Below are 21,334 nucleotides of genomic sequence, written 5' to 3' on the forward strand. Positions count from 1 at the left end.
GATTAAATGAGTTGATATTTCTAAAGTTCTTACTAGAATGGTGCCAGCACATAGTAAGCTCCACACATGCATTATTCGTTAAAGCGAATGGATGGAAATAACGACTGTGTCATCCTCCATTTGTTGAGTGCTTTTCATGCTATATAGTTTATCTCATATAACTCTTAAAATAATTCCATGAGGTTAGTATTAGTTCATTAATCCCCTTATGTCTCCTGGAGTTAGGCTAATAGATTTAGTGGGATAGTACTTTTTCTAGGTTTTCCAGACTTGGCAAGCCCTAATTCTATGGCCTTGAACTGGTATTAAACCTCTCTCAGCCTTTTCTCATTTAGAAAGCCAGGATTTGAGTGCAGGCAGCAGAGCTTTTACTCTGAACACGTTGCTGTATTAGATCTCAGACGATATGACAGCTCTTAGTGTTCATAAAGAATGTGTTATGTTTGGAAACAATTTGTAAATAGGCTTTTCTCGCTTTTCTGGGATTCCAGACTATACATAAATCAGAGCCTCTCATAAATTAAATGAGTTACCTGCACCAAATATTTTCAAAAACAAAAGAATAAAAAGTCTTTCAAGTAGTTTTTACAGAAAAAAGATTTTATTTCACTTGCGACTAGTGACGCTTTTTAATATATCTGATGGGACATGGGACGTAGCCTCCACAAGCAGACAAGTCCAGGGTCTGTGAAGATCTTCGATCAGCCCTTTCTGCACCTGACAAAAAATATACAAATAAACAAGTGAATAAAACAGTTAATTAGTCGAGTTACTGAGAATCTACTAAGTGCAAAGCTGTTCACTTGGGTGTTGGAGAGCACAAGCGACCAGAGAGACAAATGAGCTCTCCTGGCTCTTCCGACAGAAGGCACTGCAGCAAGTGCCAGTGATGTGTCAACTGCTGAATGAGAAGCAAATTTAAACTCCTGTGAAGTCCTACAGGAGTTTCTGCCAGCTGGGGGAACACAGAGCATGGAAGGCTAGGAGACATTTCTGAGTCGCTCACCTAGTATTCCCCAGGTGTAATTAATGTCCAGGATGCTCCTGTGGGGGCTGGACACCTGAGGTTTTAGCCTCGGCCACCTGCCCGTTTGGTGTGGGATATCTGTAGGTACCAATATCTCAGTCCTTCCCAGATGTCAGCAGTCCGTGCTTCACCAGGCTTCCTGGAAAACACAGGTGGGCACTCTTGTTTGAAACAACTACTCACAGACAACCAGTTGGGGGCCGTGTTGGTTCTCTTCATTATGTCTGATTTTTAAAAAAATTATCTAGAGTACTGTATTAGTTTCCTCGGACCGCCATAACAAAGTACCACAAACCAGGTGGGTGAAATGACAGAAATGTATTATCTCATCACTCCGGAAGCCAAAAGTCCGAGGTCAGAGTGTCGGTAGAGTTGGCTCCTTCTGAGGACCGTGAGGGAGAGTCTGTTCCTTGTTCTTCTCCTGGATTCTGGTGGCTTGCTGGCAGTCTTTGGTGTCTTTGGCTTATAGATGCCTCACCCTGATCCCTACTTTCATCTTCGCATGGCATCATCCCTATGTGTGTGTCTCTGTATCCAGATTTCCCCTTACTACAAAGACAACAGTCTCGTTGGATTAGGGCCTCATTTTAACTTGACTAGCTTCAGTAAAGACCCCATCTCCAAATAAGACCACATTCTGAGGTACGAGGAAAGAGGGTGAGCAGGGGTTAGGACTCTGATACATCTTTTTTTGGGGAGAGACACAGTTCAACCCAGAAGAGGTATCCAACTGTTTTAGCTTACTTTCAAAGCTGGTTTTAGTATGAGATTCAATCATCCATTTATAAATTCTTGACACTATACATTAAATATGTTCATACCCAAAGCGTTAGCTATTTCTCTGCTCAGCTCTCTGGCTCGAACTCTCTGATAAACCCTAAGTGTGTTTTTGACTGCAGTTCTGTCTGAGCCAGTTATGAGCCCCACTCCCCGACAGTGCACCTCAGGTGGGTGGAGTTGACTAATTCAGCAGCAGACCTCTTTCTCAGTGGGCTCCCCCAGAGGCTTTAATCTAGGGGTGGTGGCAAATGAAGGCAAGGTAATTCCCAGGGAGGACATTAACAGATTGACAAGCTGCTTGCCTGGTACAGAATTTAGAATGATAAGGTAAATGCATACGATAATCACAGCAGACATTGGTTTTGAGAATTCTGCAGCTACCAGTTGAGATGAGCTCTAAGCCTGGCGTTGTGTCCTGCGTTTATCTCTTCTGAAGGGCTTGACAGCTCCCAAGGAGATAAACACAGTTGGAAGATGTACCGGAAGTGTGGGCTGAACACAGAACGGCACTGCTTTTTTCTGGTGTGACTGTGAGAAAAGGCAGCTTGGTTTTTAGGCCCAATATACTCGCTGGATCGTTAACACCATCCCACTGGGCACACTGTACCCCAGTGCGAACCAATGGCACCCCCCGATTGTTTGAAAGATTCACCGTCAAATGTCTTTGCATACATGGGTAAGAAAGCAGATGGAGAGGAAGGGTAGGTGTGCTGGAGAGCGTGTACACACGGGGCGTCACAGCGAATAATGGCTGTGGAGCCCCCTGAAACCCGCTGTGCATCGTGCAGTTCCCGCTCTCAGGAAACCTGCTTTGGGGGTCAGAGATATACGGCGGACAAATGTGAAAGAGCCTGGATAGACGCCTGGACCGTTCATGTGCAAGTGCCAACTATTTGGTGGATAACATAAAATGTCATTGGGAAAAAAAGCTAAAAATGGATCCGTTTGGTAAAAATGTAGATTTTTCAAAACATCTAGAAATTTGGTATCATGTAGCAACTTTATGTGTTTTACAGCTGCTGAGACTGATGACCTAAGTATTCTTTACTGTGATCCCTGAGGAAGAATTTTCCTATTAAGATTTCGTGGGCGATCTAGGTGCCTGTGCTTTGGCACGCCCTACAGAATATGGAGGGAACACTGGGGAGTGGCCCCTGTCCCTGCCCCAAGCAGAGATCAGCTAACACTTTGTAAAGGGTGTCTCCCAACTTTGGTTAACTGCCCACCTTTAAAGTTCAGAAAAGGTCCTAGATATATATACGTGTGTGAGTATGTGGTTGTGTAGTTTATGATCTGAACCCAGGCAAGTGAAAACAGAGCTTATGGTACCTGGGTGAGACTGTGTGAATTATAATAGGTATTGTCTAAATATAAAGGGAAAGGTTCATTAGAACTAACTTAATAGATGTCAGAGAATACATAAATGTTTTACATTAATTTAATATCATCAAAACCCTAGGAAAGATATTACTATCTCTTCAAAAAGATCAGGTGACATGTTTAAATCATCGTACTCTTTATGGATCTGCTACCTAGCATTCAAAGCCCAAGGAGACTTCAGCTGTACTATATCATGGTTTATATTTTTAGTTTGTGGAAGGTAAATGGTTGCTCTTGAGCCTCAGCTGGTCTCCAGGAGAAACATATTTCCGTTTAAAATTAAAGGAACACAGAAACCAAATATAAATAGAAGAGAAGAGAGTTTTAGCTGCACGGTTCAGTTCCCGTTGGGCCTGTCCTGGCGTTGTGGACCTGAGCATGAGAACCAATGCCTGTTGCCCAGTGATCTAATAGGTGTCTTTCTCCTCCAGTGCTCTGTTTCCTGTGGTGGCGGAGTGCGGATTCGCAGTGTCACTTGTGCCAAGAACAACGATGAGCCTTGCGATATGACAAGGAAACCCAACAGCCGAGCTCTGTGTGGCCTCCGTCAGTGCCTGTCCAGCCGGAGAGTTCTGAAACCCAACAAAGGCACAGTTTTCAATGGGAAAAAACTACCAACATCTGAGCAAGACCCCTTAGAGCCCAATCCTCCAACGACATCGAATCCCAGAATGCTGACCACAGCCACAGTGCCTGAGTCCATGAGCACAAGTTCTCCGGCAGTCACTAGCCCTGGTCCTACCTCAGCCTCCAAAGAGGGAGACCTGGGTAGGAAACGGTGGCAGAATGGTTCGACCCAGACTGAGCCGGACTCCCATGATGTCATTTCCCCTGGAAGTACGTCCCAGCCCATCCTCACTTCCTGGTCTCTGAGTGTCCAGTCAAATGAAGAGAACATTTCCAAATCAGACCCTGGCCCTACCTCAGATGGTGACCTTTCAACCACTACAACAAGTAGTTCTGATTTGTCACCTTCCAGCAACCCTGTGACTTGGCAGGTGACTCCATTTTACAATACTTTGACTGAAGAGCCAGAAAAGGAGATTCATAGTGGCTCAGGGGAAAACAGTGAACAGCCTGAGTACAAAAATGAAAACAGCTCTATAGTATGGACCAAGATTGGAGTACCTGGAAATGATGCTCCAGAGGAAAGAAGTACAGAAATGCCACTTGGACCTCCACCTACCCCTTATCTTTGGGGGGCATCCTTGTGGTCACCTTTCAGCACAGTGACAAAAGGACTGCTACCCAGCCAAGGGCCTCCTGCTCTCAAAAATGATATGCCCAGAGCTGAGGGGATGGTCACTGAAAAGCCAGCTCACACGCCACTTCCTCTGCGTGAAGACCGCCAGCCAGCACCCTCAGAAAAGTTGGTAAACCGCAGCCTCCCAGAACTTCCAAACACGAGTCCAACACAGAGTTCCGAACCGGTCCTGACTGAAGAAGATGCAACAAGTCTGATTGCTGAGGGATTTTTGCTGAACGCCTCCAATTATAAGCAGCTCTCGACAGGCCGCAGCACCGCACACTGGGTTGTTGGTAACTGGAGTGAGGTAGGAGTTCCACTTCTTACCCCATTGCCATTTCTATGTGGAAACTTAGTTCAGGGTGTTGTGTTCTTGTGCAGATTTCAAAACAGACTTGTATGAAATATAGTCTAATGTGGGATAAACTTGAAGCAATAAGGTTCATGCTCTCACCTCCCTCTCTACCTTTATAACCCCCAAAATAGAGGGGGGAAATAATAAGTCTCCAGGGAAGAGAAAAATTATAGCGAGGTGATAGTGAAAAGAACTTTGAACTAAGTCAGGAGGGCAGAGCCAGCCAGCTGTGTGATAGTGGAGAATTCAGTCCATCTCCCTGAGCCTGCTTTTTATTGCAGAACAATAGAGCTGGTGTAGACCATGGGTAATGTTCCTTCCGGGAGTGACCCTGTGATGAAGGACAAGTCAAAAGGCTTGAGTGCCCAGTTCTTTCAAGAAAGCTAATGTCAGGACCCTAGTTTAAACCTGTCAAGTTATAACAATTGGAATGGAAATCTAACACCACATTCTTAAAAAGAATACTGTAGCTCACTGTAGCAATGATTGATTTTCTTTTTGGTCTGAGTATTGGCTTATATACAAAAAAAAATTATTTCAGCTTATTAAAAAAATAGAATACAGAGGGAGAAGAAAATACATAATGAAAAAATGTTGGCTTCTATTTTCAAGCTTTAGGGAATTGGCTAAATATTTGTTTTTCCATTTCTAGAACTAATTCAATGCTTCGAAACATTAAAAAAATCTCTCTCCCATTTAAATTTTGAATGCTCAGTATATGAACTTATTAAAACTAATGTGACAATTCAGAAGAGAACTTTGTGGCAAAATAATCACATGTTCAAGTCATTGAACATTTTTACAATTCACGATTCATCTCCTAAGCTAAAGAGAGGCAACATATTAGCAGCTAATACAAAAATATCAATACATTTAATTATAAAGCATGTTATTTCCAAACCACTTTGATAGGTTGTCTCTTATTTTCTCCTTTAGACAGCCCTGGGGAGCAGATACGGTCTGATTTATGCCAGTTCGTAAACAGAGAAACTAAGATTTTTAATGGTTAAGTGACTTGTCTAAGGACACACTTGTCAGTTCAGTGATGAACCTTCGGTTTCCCATTCCAATCTGCCGTTGTTAGTGACTTTCAGCGCCAATTGCCTTTGCTGTATAAAATTTTTCTGATGGATTCATCAGCATCATTGGTCATAGGATTGACCATACTGGAAGTAAATAGATAAATTCAGACCTGTAAAGTGTTTCGTTTGCAAGTGAACTATGTTTTCACATTGATGTACGTTTGATTTCTAAAGTACGTTATCACAGTTCCTGTCAATGGAGCCGCATCTTGCCATCTCCATTTGCAATTAAGGCATCCAGCTTCAGGAGGAAAAAAGATTGTCATGCTTCGAGTAATTCAATTTGTTGAAAGAGTGAGAGAAATGTGTCTCATGATCCCTGACGTTTTCAGATTTCTTTCCATTAATGGGCTCTAGTGATGAGGAGGATGTTGACAGTGACCATTTATAAAGCAGGGTCATGCTTTATAGTACGACTCTATGCTAATTAGCATACATTCTCTCATTTAATCTTCACCACAGCACAAGAAGATTGGTAATATTTTCCCCATTTTAGAGATGAGGAGACCGAAGCTGAGGGAGGTTAAGTAGCCAGCCACAATCACACACACTCATGAGTGATGGAGCAGGGACTTGAACCCAAGCAGACAGATCATATGCTCTGACCCATTGCTTTGCAAATCAGAAAATATCACCACTGTCTCTGCCTTCTGTTCTATTTGTTTCTTCTTTGGTCATATGTCATAAAAACAATGCCAGTAATGAGGTGACCCTGGGTAGGCAGGTGAGAAAATCACAAAGTTTACAACAAAGTATTTAAAAATAACATTGAGATCTCTATGGTTCCTTTTGAGCTCACAAGGCCAAATGATCCCTGTAATTGTCACCACAGTGGGTTTAGCCTAAATAGTTTGAAAGAAAATTGATCTGTTTAGATTTTTTGAGTGATGTGCTTGAAAGGATGTACTTGAAAGTAATACCCTCAAAACATATCTTTCCTTCCAAAAACATGAGGCATTCCTAAAGGACAGATAAATAGGCTTGTTGTTTACCATCCATCAAAGCAGTCTAGACAATGTGTGGCCTCTGCAGACGCAAAAAGGACATATTATGGAAACTTAGGCTATTAGTTAATTTGTAGTATTTTGTTAGTGGAGATGAAGTCTGAAAGCACCTATAATTAAGGACACCATGGGACTTGAGGAGAACACAACCTGGACAATCAGAATATGAAAGCTTAGATGATATAAGGCATAGGTACAGGATTGATATCGAAATAATCAAAGTATGAACGACATGTACAGCATGTATGTGTAATAAAAAATCACATACACATGAAAGGCTAGGCTGTTGTAACAAATAAAACCAAACAAATTATGGTTCACCAAAACAGAAGCTGATTTCTCACTCACATAATAATACAAAGGTAATTCCAGGTCTGCAATGGTGGTGATAGAGAATGATGCTCTGATGTATGCAGTCATTTGGGTATCTAAGCTGACAATGGCTCAGCCATCCTCCTCTCATCAAATTTGCCCTGGGGTCAACATCTTAATCAGTCAGAAAGGGAAAAGAGCATATGTAAATGTATTCCTGCAGAGGATTTTATGAGCCAGACCTGGAAGAGGCTGTATCAGTTCTGTTCACATTCCATTGTCTAGAACTCGGCCACACTGGCCAAACTAAATTTCAAGGTATCTGGGACGTGTGACCTAATTGCATGCTTAGGAAGAAGAGGGAAAAGCTGATAGTGAATATCTAGCAGTCTCTGCCACTGAATGACGTGGCCCACCTGTGTATAGACAGCTCATTCTGGAAGCAGTGAGGATGAGAGATTTAACCTCTTGGGAGGTTACTGCAGTGGTCTAGACGAGGCATAAGAACTATGACAAGAATGCTTGGGATGAAGAGGGAAAGGTAAATTTAAGATACCTTTAGAACTTAAAATCAGTAGGGTTTTGTGAATAATTGGATATGGGGTGTAAAAGGAGAGAGGAGGAGAGGAGTCTGTCGTGACTGTTCATCTGGAACTTTGCATGTTTCCTGGGTGGTGCTTCTATAAGCTGAGACAATGTATATGGAGCGTGAGTCTCAGTAGAGACAAAGGAGTGATGAGGAGTTACAGATCGCATTTAATTGGCGGTACCTCTGGGATACCACATGATAACCAGCAGATGTTTATGTGTATGCGTCAGAGGTTCTTCAGAGAGGTGAAAACTGGAGATAAGATTTGATAGCCACAGCCATTAGGAAGAAGTTAGAACCTTGATAGGTCACCCACTGCAAAGAGGAGTGGGCCAGGGATGGGACTCTAGAAAACGTCAGTATTTTAAGGAGCTGGCTAACAAAGAGACCACATATGAAAGACTAGTAAGGAATAGTCTCATTTTTAAGACATAAACCAAGATGTCTAGGAACAGAGGACTGACAGTGGATCTAATGGATTTGACAGTTAGCAGGTCACAGGCGACTTTGGAGGGAGCAACTTCCATACTGAGATGGAGGGAGATACCAAAGTGAAGTCCAAAGGGGAGACCCTTTAGGCGGCTATCACAGTCCTCAGATGGAAGAGTCTCATCAGGGCTGTTAATAGGATGAACAAGCCCTTCTCAGTCCACAAGTTAATACTAGTTTTATTTAAAAGTATCTTTAGGATGACCCAGAAATTGTTTCCTTTCCCATCTTCTTATTTTTTTATCCATTCCCAAACCCCAGAGCAGTTGTGTGGAATTATTAAATTTAAATGTGTTCTAATGCTTTTATTCTGAGGATATTTAATATGTGCTGATTAATTGATAAATGTTAATTAAGCTCTGAGAGATTACTATTCCAAAATAAAATAAACAAAAAGTACAATACATCAACCGTGATGACTGAGCCCAAATGTTAATTGATACGTTTTGATTATAGTAAATCGAGATACGCAGAATTAATTCTATTTCAAATGTCATCATTTGACTTTGACAAAAACAAACCGTCTTATTGGATACATGATAGTTCAGCAAACCACGTTGGAGCCATTGAGAGCTCTTAATTCCAGGCACTTTGGCTAGGAGAAGGGAACTGCCCCAGACTGTACTTTTTCAAAGCTACGAGGAGAGTACAGAGTTGCACATTTGGCAGGAGTTTCCTTCATGCCTGGGCTTGGTGCCTGCTCCCTTTATGCATCTTTTCAAACAAAATGTTTAATACACAGAATTGACAGGAAGGATCAGGACTCAGAATGAAAACTCTACATTTTGAGTTTCCCAGTGTCCTCGATTTTGTTTTCTACCCATTTCCGAAGCTGTTCCTTCAGGATGGCCCTCCCGGCGACAGCATCAGTGGTCCCTCGGTCACTGAGTCTTAGAAACCCCGGCACCACCACTGATACCCATCTGCCATATGCCACTGAAAAGAAACAGTTTTCAAGTCAGTATCACTTCATCATTTCCCTCATCTCCTCTTCATTTCCTGTTAGTTTAGGGCCCAGTGGTTTCCAATCTAATGGTAGGAGGCATTTGGAAAAGAGTGGGGATGCTTTTGTTTGTTACAGTGACGGAGGATGAAATACTGGTAGCATTCCATGCGTATAGATATCTCAATGTAATAAAATAGCCCAGAAATATATATATGTTTTAATGCCATTACCACACTATTTTGGTGATTGTAGTTTTGTTGTATAGTTTGAAATTAGGGAGTGCGATACCTCATTCTGTGGTTCCATCCATGTTACTGCAAATGGTAAGATTTCATTTTTTTATGGCTGAATAATATTTCACGGCATATATGTACCATAACTTCTTTACCCAATCATCTATTGATGGGCACTTAGGTTGCTTTCATGTCTTGGCTATTGTGAATAATGCTGCAGTGAACATAGGGGTGCACACTGTTTTACTTTTCTTTGGATAAAAACACAAAAAGTTTAATAAATAGGTAAAAAGGTAGTTCCTTCTACCTGAGCTTTGTTTGTTCTTCTTTTTCTATTCCTTTAAGTACAAGGTTAGATTGTTTTTGAGTCATTTCTTGCTTCCTGAGGTAAACCCATATTGCTATGAATTTCCCTCTTCGAACTGCTTTCAGTGTGTCCCAGATTTGGGGTCATTGTGTTTTCATTTGTCTCAAGGTATCTTTTGAGTTCTTCCGAGATCTTGTTGTTAACTGATTCATTGTTTAGTAGCATCTTATTTGGCATCCATTTGTTTGTGTGTGTTTGTTTTGTTTCGTTTTGTTTTCTTGATTTGATTTCTCGTTTCATACCATTGTAATTGGAGAAGACTCTTGATGCAATTTCAGTCTTCTTAAATTTATTGAGACTTTTTTTGTGGCCTAACGTGTAGTCTTTTCTGGAAAATGTTCCATGTGTGTTTGATAAGAATGTATATTCTGCTGCTTTGGGGTGAAATGCTCTAAAAATATCAGTTAAGTCTCTTTGGTCTAGTTTGTCATTGAATACTGCTGTTTCCTGGTTGGCTTTTCTGTCTGGAAGATCAGTCCATTCATCAATAGAGTGTTAAAGTCCCCCGCTGTGAGTGCTTGATGGTCACTCCCTCCCTGTATGTCAGTCAATAGCTGCTTTATTTAGGCCCTCCTGTATTGGGTGCATCGGGTGCTTACGAGGGTTATATCTTCTTGGAGTGATCCCTTTATCATTATGAAATGTCTTTTTCTTAATCTCTTATTGCCTTTGTTTGAATGTCTATTTTGTCTGATGTAACCGTTGCTGTCTCTGCTGTTTTGTTTCCGTTTTCATGAAATATCTTTTCCCATCCCTTTACTTGGGGTCCGTGCATATCTTTCAATCTGACGTGAGTCTCTGGTAGGCAGTGTGTCTTGTTCTCTTTTGCCAAGAATTATAATCCCATTATTTACTTTTTCCTCCTCAATTTAATTATTTTTAAAAGTGACAGTTGACATTCATTGTTCTTTTATATTTGTTTTAGATGTACAACATAGTAAGTAGTTAGACGTTTATAAAATTTATGCAATAATCCCCATGATTAGTCTGGCACCCAGCTGGCACTATACTAATGCTAAAGAGTTTACAGCCTGTATTTTATTCTAGGAGTTTTGTGGTTTTGGGTCTTAAATTTAAGTCTTTAATCTACTTTGAATTTATTTTTGTATATACTGTAAGAAGTTGGTTTAATTTTTTCTTTTTTGCATGTGTCTGTCCTGTTTTCCCAGCATCTCTTATCGAAGAGCCTGTCTTTACCATCTCTTTACAATACATGTTGCACATTCTTGTCTCCTTTGTCAGACTGATGGACCATATAGGTGTGGGTTTCTTTCTGGGCTATTTTATTACATTGAGATATTCTGCGCAATTTGGGCTATAATAAAACAGCCCAGAAGTGTGTGTGTGTGTGTGTGTGTGTGTGTGTGTGTGTGTGTATGTTTCTGATGTAGCTCTTCATATCAGTCCCAGTTCTAAATACCCCAAAACCTGCTCCTTGACCTGTAAATCGTTTGCCATGGGGTCACTAGTCTCTAGGACAAAATGAAGTTGTCCCTCTACCTCCTCAGGGTTCTCCTTTCTCTGAACCCACATTCCCAATCTGAAATTGAAATAATTTCATTTTCCTGCATTCCATGGACATCCTCCTGTCTGTTTCACCTTTGCACTGTTCTTTGCTGCCTAAATAGAAACTGTCAAAAAGGAAGGAAATTAATGTTTGCTCGTGACACCTGAATCTAGCAGGACTAGATGCAGATTCCCAGAGACAACATGCAGTTATTGGCAACATAAATGTGGTGAAAAGAACTATGGACATTACTTGAGGTTTTCCAGGGTCATCACCCGCCCAGCGATTTGGTATCTCTAGCTCCTTTCCTGGGGTTGGGCAAATTCCATGTTTTTCCCTTTGTTGTAATTTGAAATTAACAACATACTGTCTGTGTGACCTAAACTCTCTGGGTTCCCGATACCCAGAGAGTGGGACTCACAGTGCTAACTTGCAGGTGTGTTGTATTTAGTAGGTAACATTTGTAGAGCACTAACCACGTGCGTCAGTTATCTCTGTAGTCCTCACAGCCCAAATGAGGAAGTCCAGGTGGTTTCACTGGTTTCACAGGCTATGGAAGTTAGAAAACTGCAAAAGGTTACACAATTAGCCAACTGCAGAACTATAATCGTACCCCAAGTCTCAGAAAGTTAGAGAAAATCTAAGAAAGGTACTTATTATGTTGTATCAATTGTCTGTTTCCACAATAATGCTACACAACAAACAATCACAGTGTCTCAGTAAAGAGGTCTACAGGTCAGCTGGAAGTTTCTGCTCATCTGGGCTACGCTTAGCTGAACTCAGTTTGGCTTGTCCTGCATCTGCTGGAGGGTCAGCTGAAGGCTGGGTGGTCTGGGATGGCCTCGGCCGGGCCACCCAGTTCTGTTTCACATGATCTGTCGTCCTGCAGCGGCCTAGCCTACTTTTATTCTCGGGGCAGAGATGGGAGTCCAATTCAGAGAACAAGCAAGGCCTCTTGAGAACTGGCACATCGTCCACTGCATTTTATGGGCCAAAACAAGTCACAAGAACAGTCCTGATTCAAGACCTGGGGAAATATCTCCCACAGCTCGATGAGAGGAGCTGCAAAGTCCCATTGCAAAGAGCATGGGTGTGAAAAATGGGGGCCACTAGTTCAGTCAGTCTAAGACGGTGATCAATATGTTACCCCAATAAATTTTTTTTAAAAAAAGACAGTGATCAATGCACTTCAGCCATTATTGTCTCTATTTTGTATACATCACGTAGTACAGAGGAGAAAGTGTAAGAACATAGGAGAGTTACAAACCAAATCCTAAAGAACTCTAAGGACAAGGAGCGATTACCTCCATAAATGAGCCAATTGGAAAAAAAAAAAAAAAAAAGATTGATCTAGGCTATATTCTACTCTTCCCTTTCTATGATTCTATAGCAAACTTATCTGCCTTGGAACTGTATTATGTTATGTATACGTTATAATATATATATAACTTGCACAAAGTGAAACAAAATCGTATGAAGGATGCAAATGCAGCGAGAGAAATGTTAGGCTATTTTTTATTTATAACTCATCAAAGGCAACTTTCAAAAATGCTGAAGATGGAACTTTCACTCTTTTTTTAAAAATTAGCCCTGAGCTATGTTTTATACGTCCAGAAACAGCCCCTCCTTCTGAGGATGGGCAGGGGAGAGGGGCCGAAAGAAAAAGCAGTGTATGAAAGAATTAGCCACACAGAATGGAAGAAATCTTGGTAATGGAGGAGGCGGGGATTTGTGTAGTTTTCAAGGCGACCCCACGATAAACCTGAGATATTTAAGAATTATAAATAAATGAAAACATCTTCTGAGATATGGGCTGCACATATGGCAAAAGGTGATTGATTTACTCAACACCGGTGAGTCAAGTGGTGAAAAGCATCATGTTGTAACATCTTTCTAACTCCAAGTGTGGTCTGAGGACACACGATGAATCCATGAGTGTCCTGCAGCCCTGCCCAGAACTACTGAATCCGAATCTGCATTTAGCAAGGTGTCCTATGGACACTGAAGTTTGAGAAGTATTGCCAGAACAGATATCATACCACGGTTTGGAGGCGGAAACTCCTAGCCTTACAAGTCAGCTTTCCAAGCCTCAGTTTCTTTATCTACACTGTAACATTACTGGTCTACCCCACGGTTCATCACGTGCAGGAATAAGCGGAATGACGTCACTGAGGTGGTATACAGAGGTGAGGTTCGGCTGTGAGGTAAGAGGCAGGCGCACGGGTCTGACGGAGAAGTATTAGTATGAAATCCCGACAGTCGGACGCTCAAGCCAGCATAATTTTTAAAGGGAAGCAAATTCCATTTGCGTTGGGTTTTCCTCCCACATGTAAATCAAGGATTCTCAACCCCAGCTCTTTATTAGAATCACCTGGGGAATTATTTAAATGAGCGATGCCTGGGCCCCACCTGCAGAGATTCAGATGCATTTGCCTGGGGCAGGGGCCCCAGCGCTGCTTATTTTTAAAAGCCCAGCAGGCTGTTTTAGCGAGGAGGAGGAGCCGGAGGAGCCCGGGGAGGGAACTGAGAACTCCCAACTCCACGTGGGTGTGTCTGAGAACGTGGCCCGCAGCCTCTGCCTCCCCTCTCTCCCTCCCCGCCGTAGTGCTCCACCACCTGTGGGCTGGGGGCCTACTGGCGCCGTGTGGAGTGCAGCACCCAGGTGGATTCCGACTGTGCGGCCACGCAGAGGCCTGACCCGGCTAAGAGATGCCACCTCCGTCCGTGTGCCGGCTGGAAAGTGGGAAACTGGAGCAAGGTAACTATGAGCCTCCGCGGCGTTGTGTGTGAGTGGCCGGCAGGCGTGGGGCTGGGGGCGAAGGGGCCGAGGGGCGGAGCATATGTAATAAGCCTTTGCTAACTCTGGTTTGTCTCCTTCCTGCCTGCCTCCCTTCTGCCTCATTGATAAGATCAATGAGTGGATGAGGAAATCCCAGGCGTTGCGGTAGGCCTGCTACTCTTGTATACAATAGTCTTAGAACAAGTACAGAGTTTCTGTTAACTCGCTTGTTAATTTATATCTGCCTGTCTTTTCCTTACTAAAAAACTGGGGGGGAATTTTAAATTTGCATAATTAATTGCTTGTCTATGGGACGTATTTCTAAATTACTTAAATTTAGCATTATAATGAATAATTATACATTATCACATGTATAATTAACTATTGACTCAACAGCTGCTCACAAACCAAGTATACTGTTTACAGTGCCAGACTCGAAATGAAAAGAAAGCTGAGCCATAAAGAGGAATTTGGTCTTTGAAAGTGTATTTTCTCCAGTTTTTTTGTTTTTTTGTTTTTTTTTTGAAGTGTGACTGTATTGTCTTTGCTAATCCAGCTGTTGATACTCACTTTACTGTGCTGTCTACATGGGCCTTGGCGAAAGGCTGCATCAGGTGTTAGGGTTAGTTAGCCTTGGTGCTTTGGGGCACTGACCAGGTCCCACCTGGGTGCAGCCCCTGGGGAATGCACCCAGGCCGTAAGACACTGGTCAGCAGCAGTAGGGTTGAGAGCCGCTTGGCAGGTAGGGGTGCAGAGGTGGAACCTCGAACACACCTACTTACTAAGCACAGCCAACCCTAGGGATGCCCTGTAGGCACCTGTCTTCTCTCTGGGGAGCCGGTTTCCCTTGACACAGAAGGGAAGAGAGAGAGGTACACAGAAGTTTGGGGAGGCTGGCACCTTCTCTAGACGTTAGCATCCTCCTCTTGTGGAGAGGCCGTGTCACCCTCAGAAGCAGCACCAGGAGGGGTCTCACTGGGCGTGTCTGATTCTCCTGGCAGGCTCACCTGGCAGACAGAAGTATGGAATGTCGTTTCTCTGCTTCAAGCCCCTTTTCCCAAAGTAAGCCTCTGATCTTTGGGAAGAGAGGGGAAGTAAGGTTTCGCCGTGAGAAAATTACTTGGAGTTCCTTTGACTCCTGCCAACCTCCCTTTCTCTGTTTGCGCACCAGTTTTCTTTCAGGAATGAATGTTGGATTTTATTTTTCCCCTCTGTCAACTCATAACGAACTCAGGGTCCAGCAAGGACTAAATGCTTGGCTATAAATTCTCTGCATTTTCCAGAAAAATCTCAAACTTCTAGCTCTGACCGTGTCGAGTACTGACCAAAGCCCTAAAGGCCCACTTTCCCGTCACTGAGACCAGTCCTCTCCTTGGAAATTACATGCGTCATAAAAAATACAGATGCATAAAATAGCTCACACTTTGAAAAGGTCACTCACTCAGTATGAAATCCTAGGAATTATGTCTGAACGGAAGTTCCAGAAGTTCTCCAGGGTCGGACCGGGAGGCTGGCACATACTGTATTTATTAACCCCTGTAGCATTCGTAGTGGTTCTGTAGAAGATATCCCTGACATAGTGTCTGGTTCTGCCAGAATATAGTCACCACCACAGCTAAAATCTAGTCCTCAAAGTTACTACAGCCCTATCAGTAAAGGAAATGTCTCTTCTCTCAGGAAACTAGACAAAACCTTACATCAAAGATGCTATTTAACTACTGATAGTCAGTTGTCCTGACTTTCATTTTTTCTGTTATTATAGATATGGCATACATGACTTCCATTTTGCCTTGGACTGTCAATTTAGATTTTATCCTAAATTTTGATGATTTGACCCCCACAGTACTAACCAGTTCACATGGATGTCTGAAGTCCAAGTCACCACTAGGAAAGACTTAAGGGCCTTCTTGGTTTCACTGTTCCATCAGAACTTTTAAGCTCACTCAGAGGGAAACCTCCAAAACCTGGAGTAGGAAAGTAGACTCCTGCTTTTGCCTTTAAATGTCCAGAGGGTTTCGATTCTGCCACTTTGACAAGTTTGCATTTTCACAGATACATTCTCAGAGGAAAGAATTCTAATTTTCTCTTGAGCCCTCTACAGGATCCCACCGATACTGTAAAACGTTTTAATTCTCATAGGACTACAGGGTGTGCTGCAGCCTCACCTGAACCCACAGACATCACACCTGAGACCTCCAGAGTACTCACCAGTAATTCCCCACCACTGTGATAGCTGTCTGAATTGCAGTTTTACTAGCTTATGTCTCTAGCATCACCCGTGTCCTTGATGAAGTCCAGTCAGTATTGCTGCTGTGGACATTTTCTCTCTGTGTGACAGTAGAATGAGACTGTACATAAGCTTTCTACCTTCACAATATGTAAAAGTAGTTTTTCAAAATGGCTTCCTTACTGTTGATGCATTAATCTGCCTGAAACACACTCAAGGCCATAGTCCTCCAGTTTGTCCCAGACACATACTTGGGGAAACAGAATTCCGAAAAATTGAATCTTAGAAGCCGTGCCGGGCTGGGGATCAGACACGTCTGGGTTGAAGCCCTACTCCATCACTGGCCAACGTGTGACACTGGTCCATTCATCTAATCTCCTAGGAGCCTTAGTTTGCTCACTTCTGAGATTGAGGTGGAGGGTTTTGCCTCTACTTTCCTCATAGAGTTAGTTGTTATAAGGATCAAAACATTAGAATGCTGGTGAAACAACTTTATAAATGTTAAGACTGTTCACCTGAAACCCTGGGCAAACTTTGAGTTCTAGGTAAAGGTTAGGGTTGACTATTACATGTTCACTAACCTCTTCCTTTCCTGTCAAGGGAATAAGTCCTGCCAGTGGAGTGACTGGCTCAAGCAGGAGTCCACTCCCCAGTACTAAGCAGACAAGATGGTCGGTGTCTGTGAACTTCGGAAGACTTGACCTATCTTGGGCTCTGGCATTTGCTAAATATACCATAGGCCTGACATTGCACAAGAACTTTAGATAAACAATTTAATTTTCACCCAATACAGAACCTTCTTTATAATTCTCACTGAGGAAATGAAAGCTTAGTGTTTAAATAACTAATACTTGATCATGCAGGTAGTACTAAATACTCTCGGTTTTAAGAAGCCATCACTTTTTTTTTTTTTTAATGCCTACAGCACTTGGTCTTCCTAGGTGGTCTCCCATCCAAGTACTAACCAAGCCCGACCCTGCTTAGCTTTCGAGATCAGAAGGGACCGGGCTTGTTCAGAGGGGCATGGCCATAGAAGAAGCCATCACTTTTAATTACAGCTTTTCAGAAAGAAAAGAAACACTACATAATACATATGTATGTCCGTTGAAAGATGCAGGTCAATTTCAGAACATTAAAATTTCTATGAGGGGAAACAAAGTGATTCTTGTGAAGGAAGAAGCGCAGCACGTGATAAAGATGAGCTTGGAAAACCCTCAGTCGGGCGGCTTAACGCCAAAGCCGCGCATCAACCACGGCCCCACACGCTTCCCACACACATGTGCCTGTCCTGTACCTGCTGCTGAAGTCTTGCGAACTGGTGACTTGACAGCCCCTTTATTACCTCACTTAGAATGAGCACTACCCTTTTCATAGTCAACTCTAACAGAGCTTGATTATTTCTTAGATGAATTAGAAACGTGTTTACTATTTTTCTTGGCACGTTCTGTTTTCCCACCTTGCACCTTAATTTCTGCAGTAGTTGACTCTATCATCTGTAGTTTTGATAGAAAGTAAGAGAAAGTGGCAGGCTTTCCTTTATGGCCTTGGGTTTCATGTATTTGCTAATACATTCGCATATATTGCTCGTTCTTCTGATTCTACTTATCTCCAGTGCTTATTGGATTTTACAGATTGTCTATGATAGTGTTGCATTTTTTAGATTTGAATTTTTATGAATGAATTAAATAGGGAAAGAGACCCTTTGTTGCTAAATGGAGACAGTCCCCAACTTTCATAAAAAACATGTTCCCAGAAACGTATATTAAAATCTAATGTGCAGAAGTTAAAACATGGGGAAGCTTCTGTCCCCAGAAAGCAAAAATTGAGTAGCAGGAAGGTGGATCGTATACTAAAAATCACTGCATTATTTTACTCTTGATGTAATTTATTATATTCTAAACTTTCGCCCTCTCTTGACGCCCCGAGGGTTTCAGATTAAGGAATCCCTAAAAAGAAATGGTTAGAGGGATGGCATTTAAATAGAGGTCTTTGGGAGGGCTTGAACCCAAGACCGCTCTAGCTAAGGACTGATATCCAGACCAGGGGGCCCTCCATGCTACCCCCTGCCCATCCCTCGTCCACCCCTACCCTCTGCTCTAACGTTCTGATCAACCCTCTATTCCCACATGGGCCTGTTTTCACAGCACTGTGCCTCTGTAGACACCACTCTCCACCTTGAATATCCCCCACCCTATTTTACCAGTTGAGTGAGCATCTACTCATCCTATGACTGAGCTCAAGTTTTGGTTCTTTATTCAAGCCTTTCCTGACCTCTTCAGTGAAATCGATCACCTCTTCCTTTGTGCCCTGGCTAGATCATGAACAACTTATGACATAAAACCTTTATTACTTCTACTCATTTACGTGACTTTTCCCTGTGGCCAGATTGGGATACAGAGCCTGGAATTTAACAAATGCCCATTAACTGAGAGGAGGGGAAGTGGGGGTGTGATGGGAAGAACAAATAAAAGGATGAATTGGGGTGCTGTTCAGCTTAGAATTCTCAGAATGAATTATTTGATCATAAGGGTCTTATGAATCTGTTTAGCATAAGGAAAGAGGAGGAAACAATTCTTTCTGTATCCTAATTTAGTATTTGGTGTGCAACTTGGGAAGAAGAAAGTATTTTGAAATCAAAACAATACAAATCTAGTGATCTCATACACTTATACTACATTAGAATGCGGGCATAGTTCAGTCGTCTAGTTTATCCTTCTAATAACAATGGAGAAATGGAGGCTTAGAGAAGTGATTAATCACTGTTATACAGGCACTTGGTGTCAGGGTCATAAATGAATGAAGTCTACTGACCTAATCCTATGTTTGTTAATTTCACTATAGTCATATGAACACGCCGTATGAGTGCAACATGGGAAATATTTTTATCAGGATGACTTCATAAATCAAAAGCAACACAAGGAAGAAAGGGTTGTGTTTTCATTTTGTCTCTGCCAGAGGCTCCCGTAAGCTAAGGGTATTTTTCATTCTAACAGCAATGTGGTTTGCAGAGTCTGTCAGTCAAACAAACTGATGCAGTAACTGGAAAAACAATTAGGCCTGTTCGTTCACAGCAGGGCATCAGCCAGTATTTCTATTCTCATTAGTCTGGCTCCTGTCCTCAGTCTGGTCCACAGGTTAGGAAAACATGAATACAAATGACCCTCCTGTAGGGCAATAAGAAAATGAATAGAGTAATTGGCCTTCAGCACACAAAGGCAAAATAGCATTAGATATGGAATGATTTAACTTCCCACCACTTCCCTTGCATGAGAGGCCTTTTTCAAATAGAACAGAAAAGTTACAGATTTAGTAGGTGTCTTTCCTTATTGTTAACTTCAGCTTATTAATAAACTGTATTTTCCATTGAGTGGGAAAACTCTCTCTGACAAAAGGGTAATGCCAATTTGGAAATTCAATTTAGGAATACCATATTATGGTAACAAATGGAAAATAAGAAAATAAAACTCCATTTTACACTTATGTCTTGTAAAAAGTTGCCTTTTCCAAATAAAGAGGTCTTTTGTTTTAACCACGTGCTGTTTCCCAGAAGTCTGTTTTGTCAGACAAATAAATAGCTGCTTTGTGTGGAAATTATTAGCATGCTTCCTCATTTCTTCTGTGCCTGATTTTAAGTTGGCAGTTACTTCTTCCTCTCTGTACTTAGAGTGGGAGGAAAATGAAGTCTTTTATTTGTTTGGGTTGGGGGCTGTGTTTCAAGTGTTGCTTATTTCTGAGAAGCTAAACACTCTTGATTATGGGAGCATTAGAGCATCGATTTGCTCGCTTATCACACAGGCCCATCCGTATCTTTCTATGTTGCAGCCCAAGGTTTAAAAGCACTTGATTTTGTGCGGCCTGCCAGGGGCCAGAAGGGGGACGGTGTTGTGAGATGTACCTCTACTGAAAGGTTACGAGGAATTTTCTTTTCTGAACTATAGCTCTATGATTGTGAGTATTCCACCATGACCATGGCCAGAAAGAGAGCATGATCTTTTACTGTGTAGAAAGGAGGCCAGATGAAATCATACCTGCAGCTATGACACACCTTCTGGAAGGTGTATTTTCTCAGCCAAGGCTGCCATAAAATAGTTGAAAGAAGAATTAAGAGGGTTAAGAAAGATATTCTTCATTCCTGTGGTGACCACATCTCTCTTGCCAACGGAGTCACCCTGTCTTCAGAATTTATATATTCATTCCAAATGTCTATGTGGACCATCTCTGCTCTGCCTGGCATCATGCTAAATGCTTGGGACATAATGGTGACCAGGGCAGATACGGTTTCAACTTGATGACGGTGAGAGTCTCATGGAAAGGATGGACAGAATAAATAAAAGCTGTTCCACATTTGAAGTCCCTGTGACAGAAACCAAGAAGGAGCTGAGGTAAATAACACGGAGAACCTCCTTTGAATACGATATTCAAGGAAGGCCTCTCTGAGACCTAAAGAGAGAGCAGTGGCTGGCAGGTAATGCGAAGGGTAGAGGGAGGAACATTCAGGACGCGGGACCACAGGGACGTATTGTTGACTCAGGGAGAATCTGCGGGAGAAGGACTGGGAAGCTCAGGGATCTGCCTCCATCCCACCTACCACACGTCCTCGCCTGAACGTGGGCAGTGACGAGACCAGCCAGGCCAGGACTGGCCCCGAGAGACTAGGATGCAGAAGCAAGACAAGCGGAAGCAATTTGGAGAGGAGCAGCATTATATACAGGCTGCAGACCAAGTCTTAGAGGCTCTAGTTACGATCAAAGAAAATCGAAGCAGACGGAGGATAGAGTAACTTCCAAAACTCAAGAAATCAGAGACTAAACAAAAGAAGTCGTCTGGAATAGGCCTCGTAGCTCTGATTTTAGGTGACTATGGCTTGTCATGTTTATTACGCTCTTAAGGACATTAGCAGTCCTACAGGTAAGCCATGCCCTTTCCTGAGACAGAGCAGGACGAAGCAGCTGCTACACAGATGTGAGCACATGTGAAGAGAGGGAGTGAGGGGGGCCTTTGGCACGGCTTT

At 42.5% G+C, this 21,334-nt stretch overlaps 1 protein-coding gene and 1 pseudogene across 4 annotated transcripts in view; one reads left to right on the plus strand and one right to left on the minus strand.

Moving 5' to 3' along the window:
• ADAMTS12 (ADAM metallopeptidase with thrombospondin type 1 motif 12) overlaps positions 1–21,334 on the plus strand; it is a 258,947-nt gene that overhangs the window by 204,140 nt on the left and 33,473 nt on the right. For 3 of the 4 annotated variants that reach the window (XM_016121979.2, XM_036226115.1, XM_016121980.2), the window contains 2 exons: positions 3,619–4,740; positions 13,923–14,075. In XM_016121979.2, the coding sequence (XP_015977465.2) occupies positions 3,619–4,740; positions 13,923–14,075 (1,275 nt within the window). The remainder of the gene's footprint in view (positions 1–3,618; positions 4,741–13,922; positions 14,076–21,334) is intronic. The other variant, XM_036226114.1, reaches the window with a different exon arrangement.
• On the minus strand, positions 17,240–17,358 carry LOC118607139 (annotated as a pseudogene).

Source organism: Rousettus aegyptiacus, unplaced genomic scaffold, assembly GCF_014176215.1.
Source record: "Rousettus aegyptiacus isolate mRouAeg1 unplaced genomic scaffold, mRouAeg1.p scaffold_m13_p_8, whole genome shotgun sequence".
NCBI classification, from domain to species: Eukaryota; Metazoa; Chordata; class Mammalia; order Chiroptera; family Pteropodidae; genus Rousettus; species Rousettus aegyptiacus.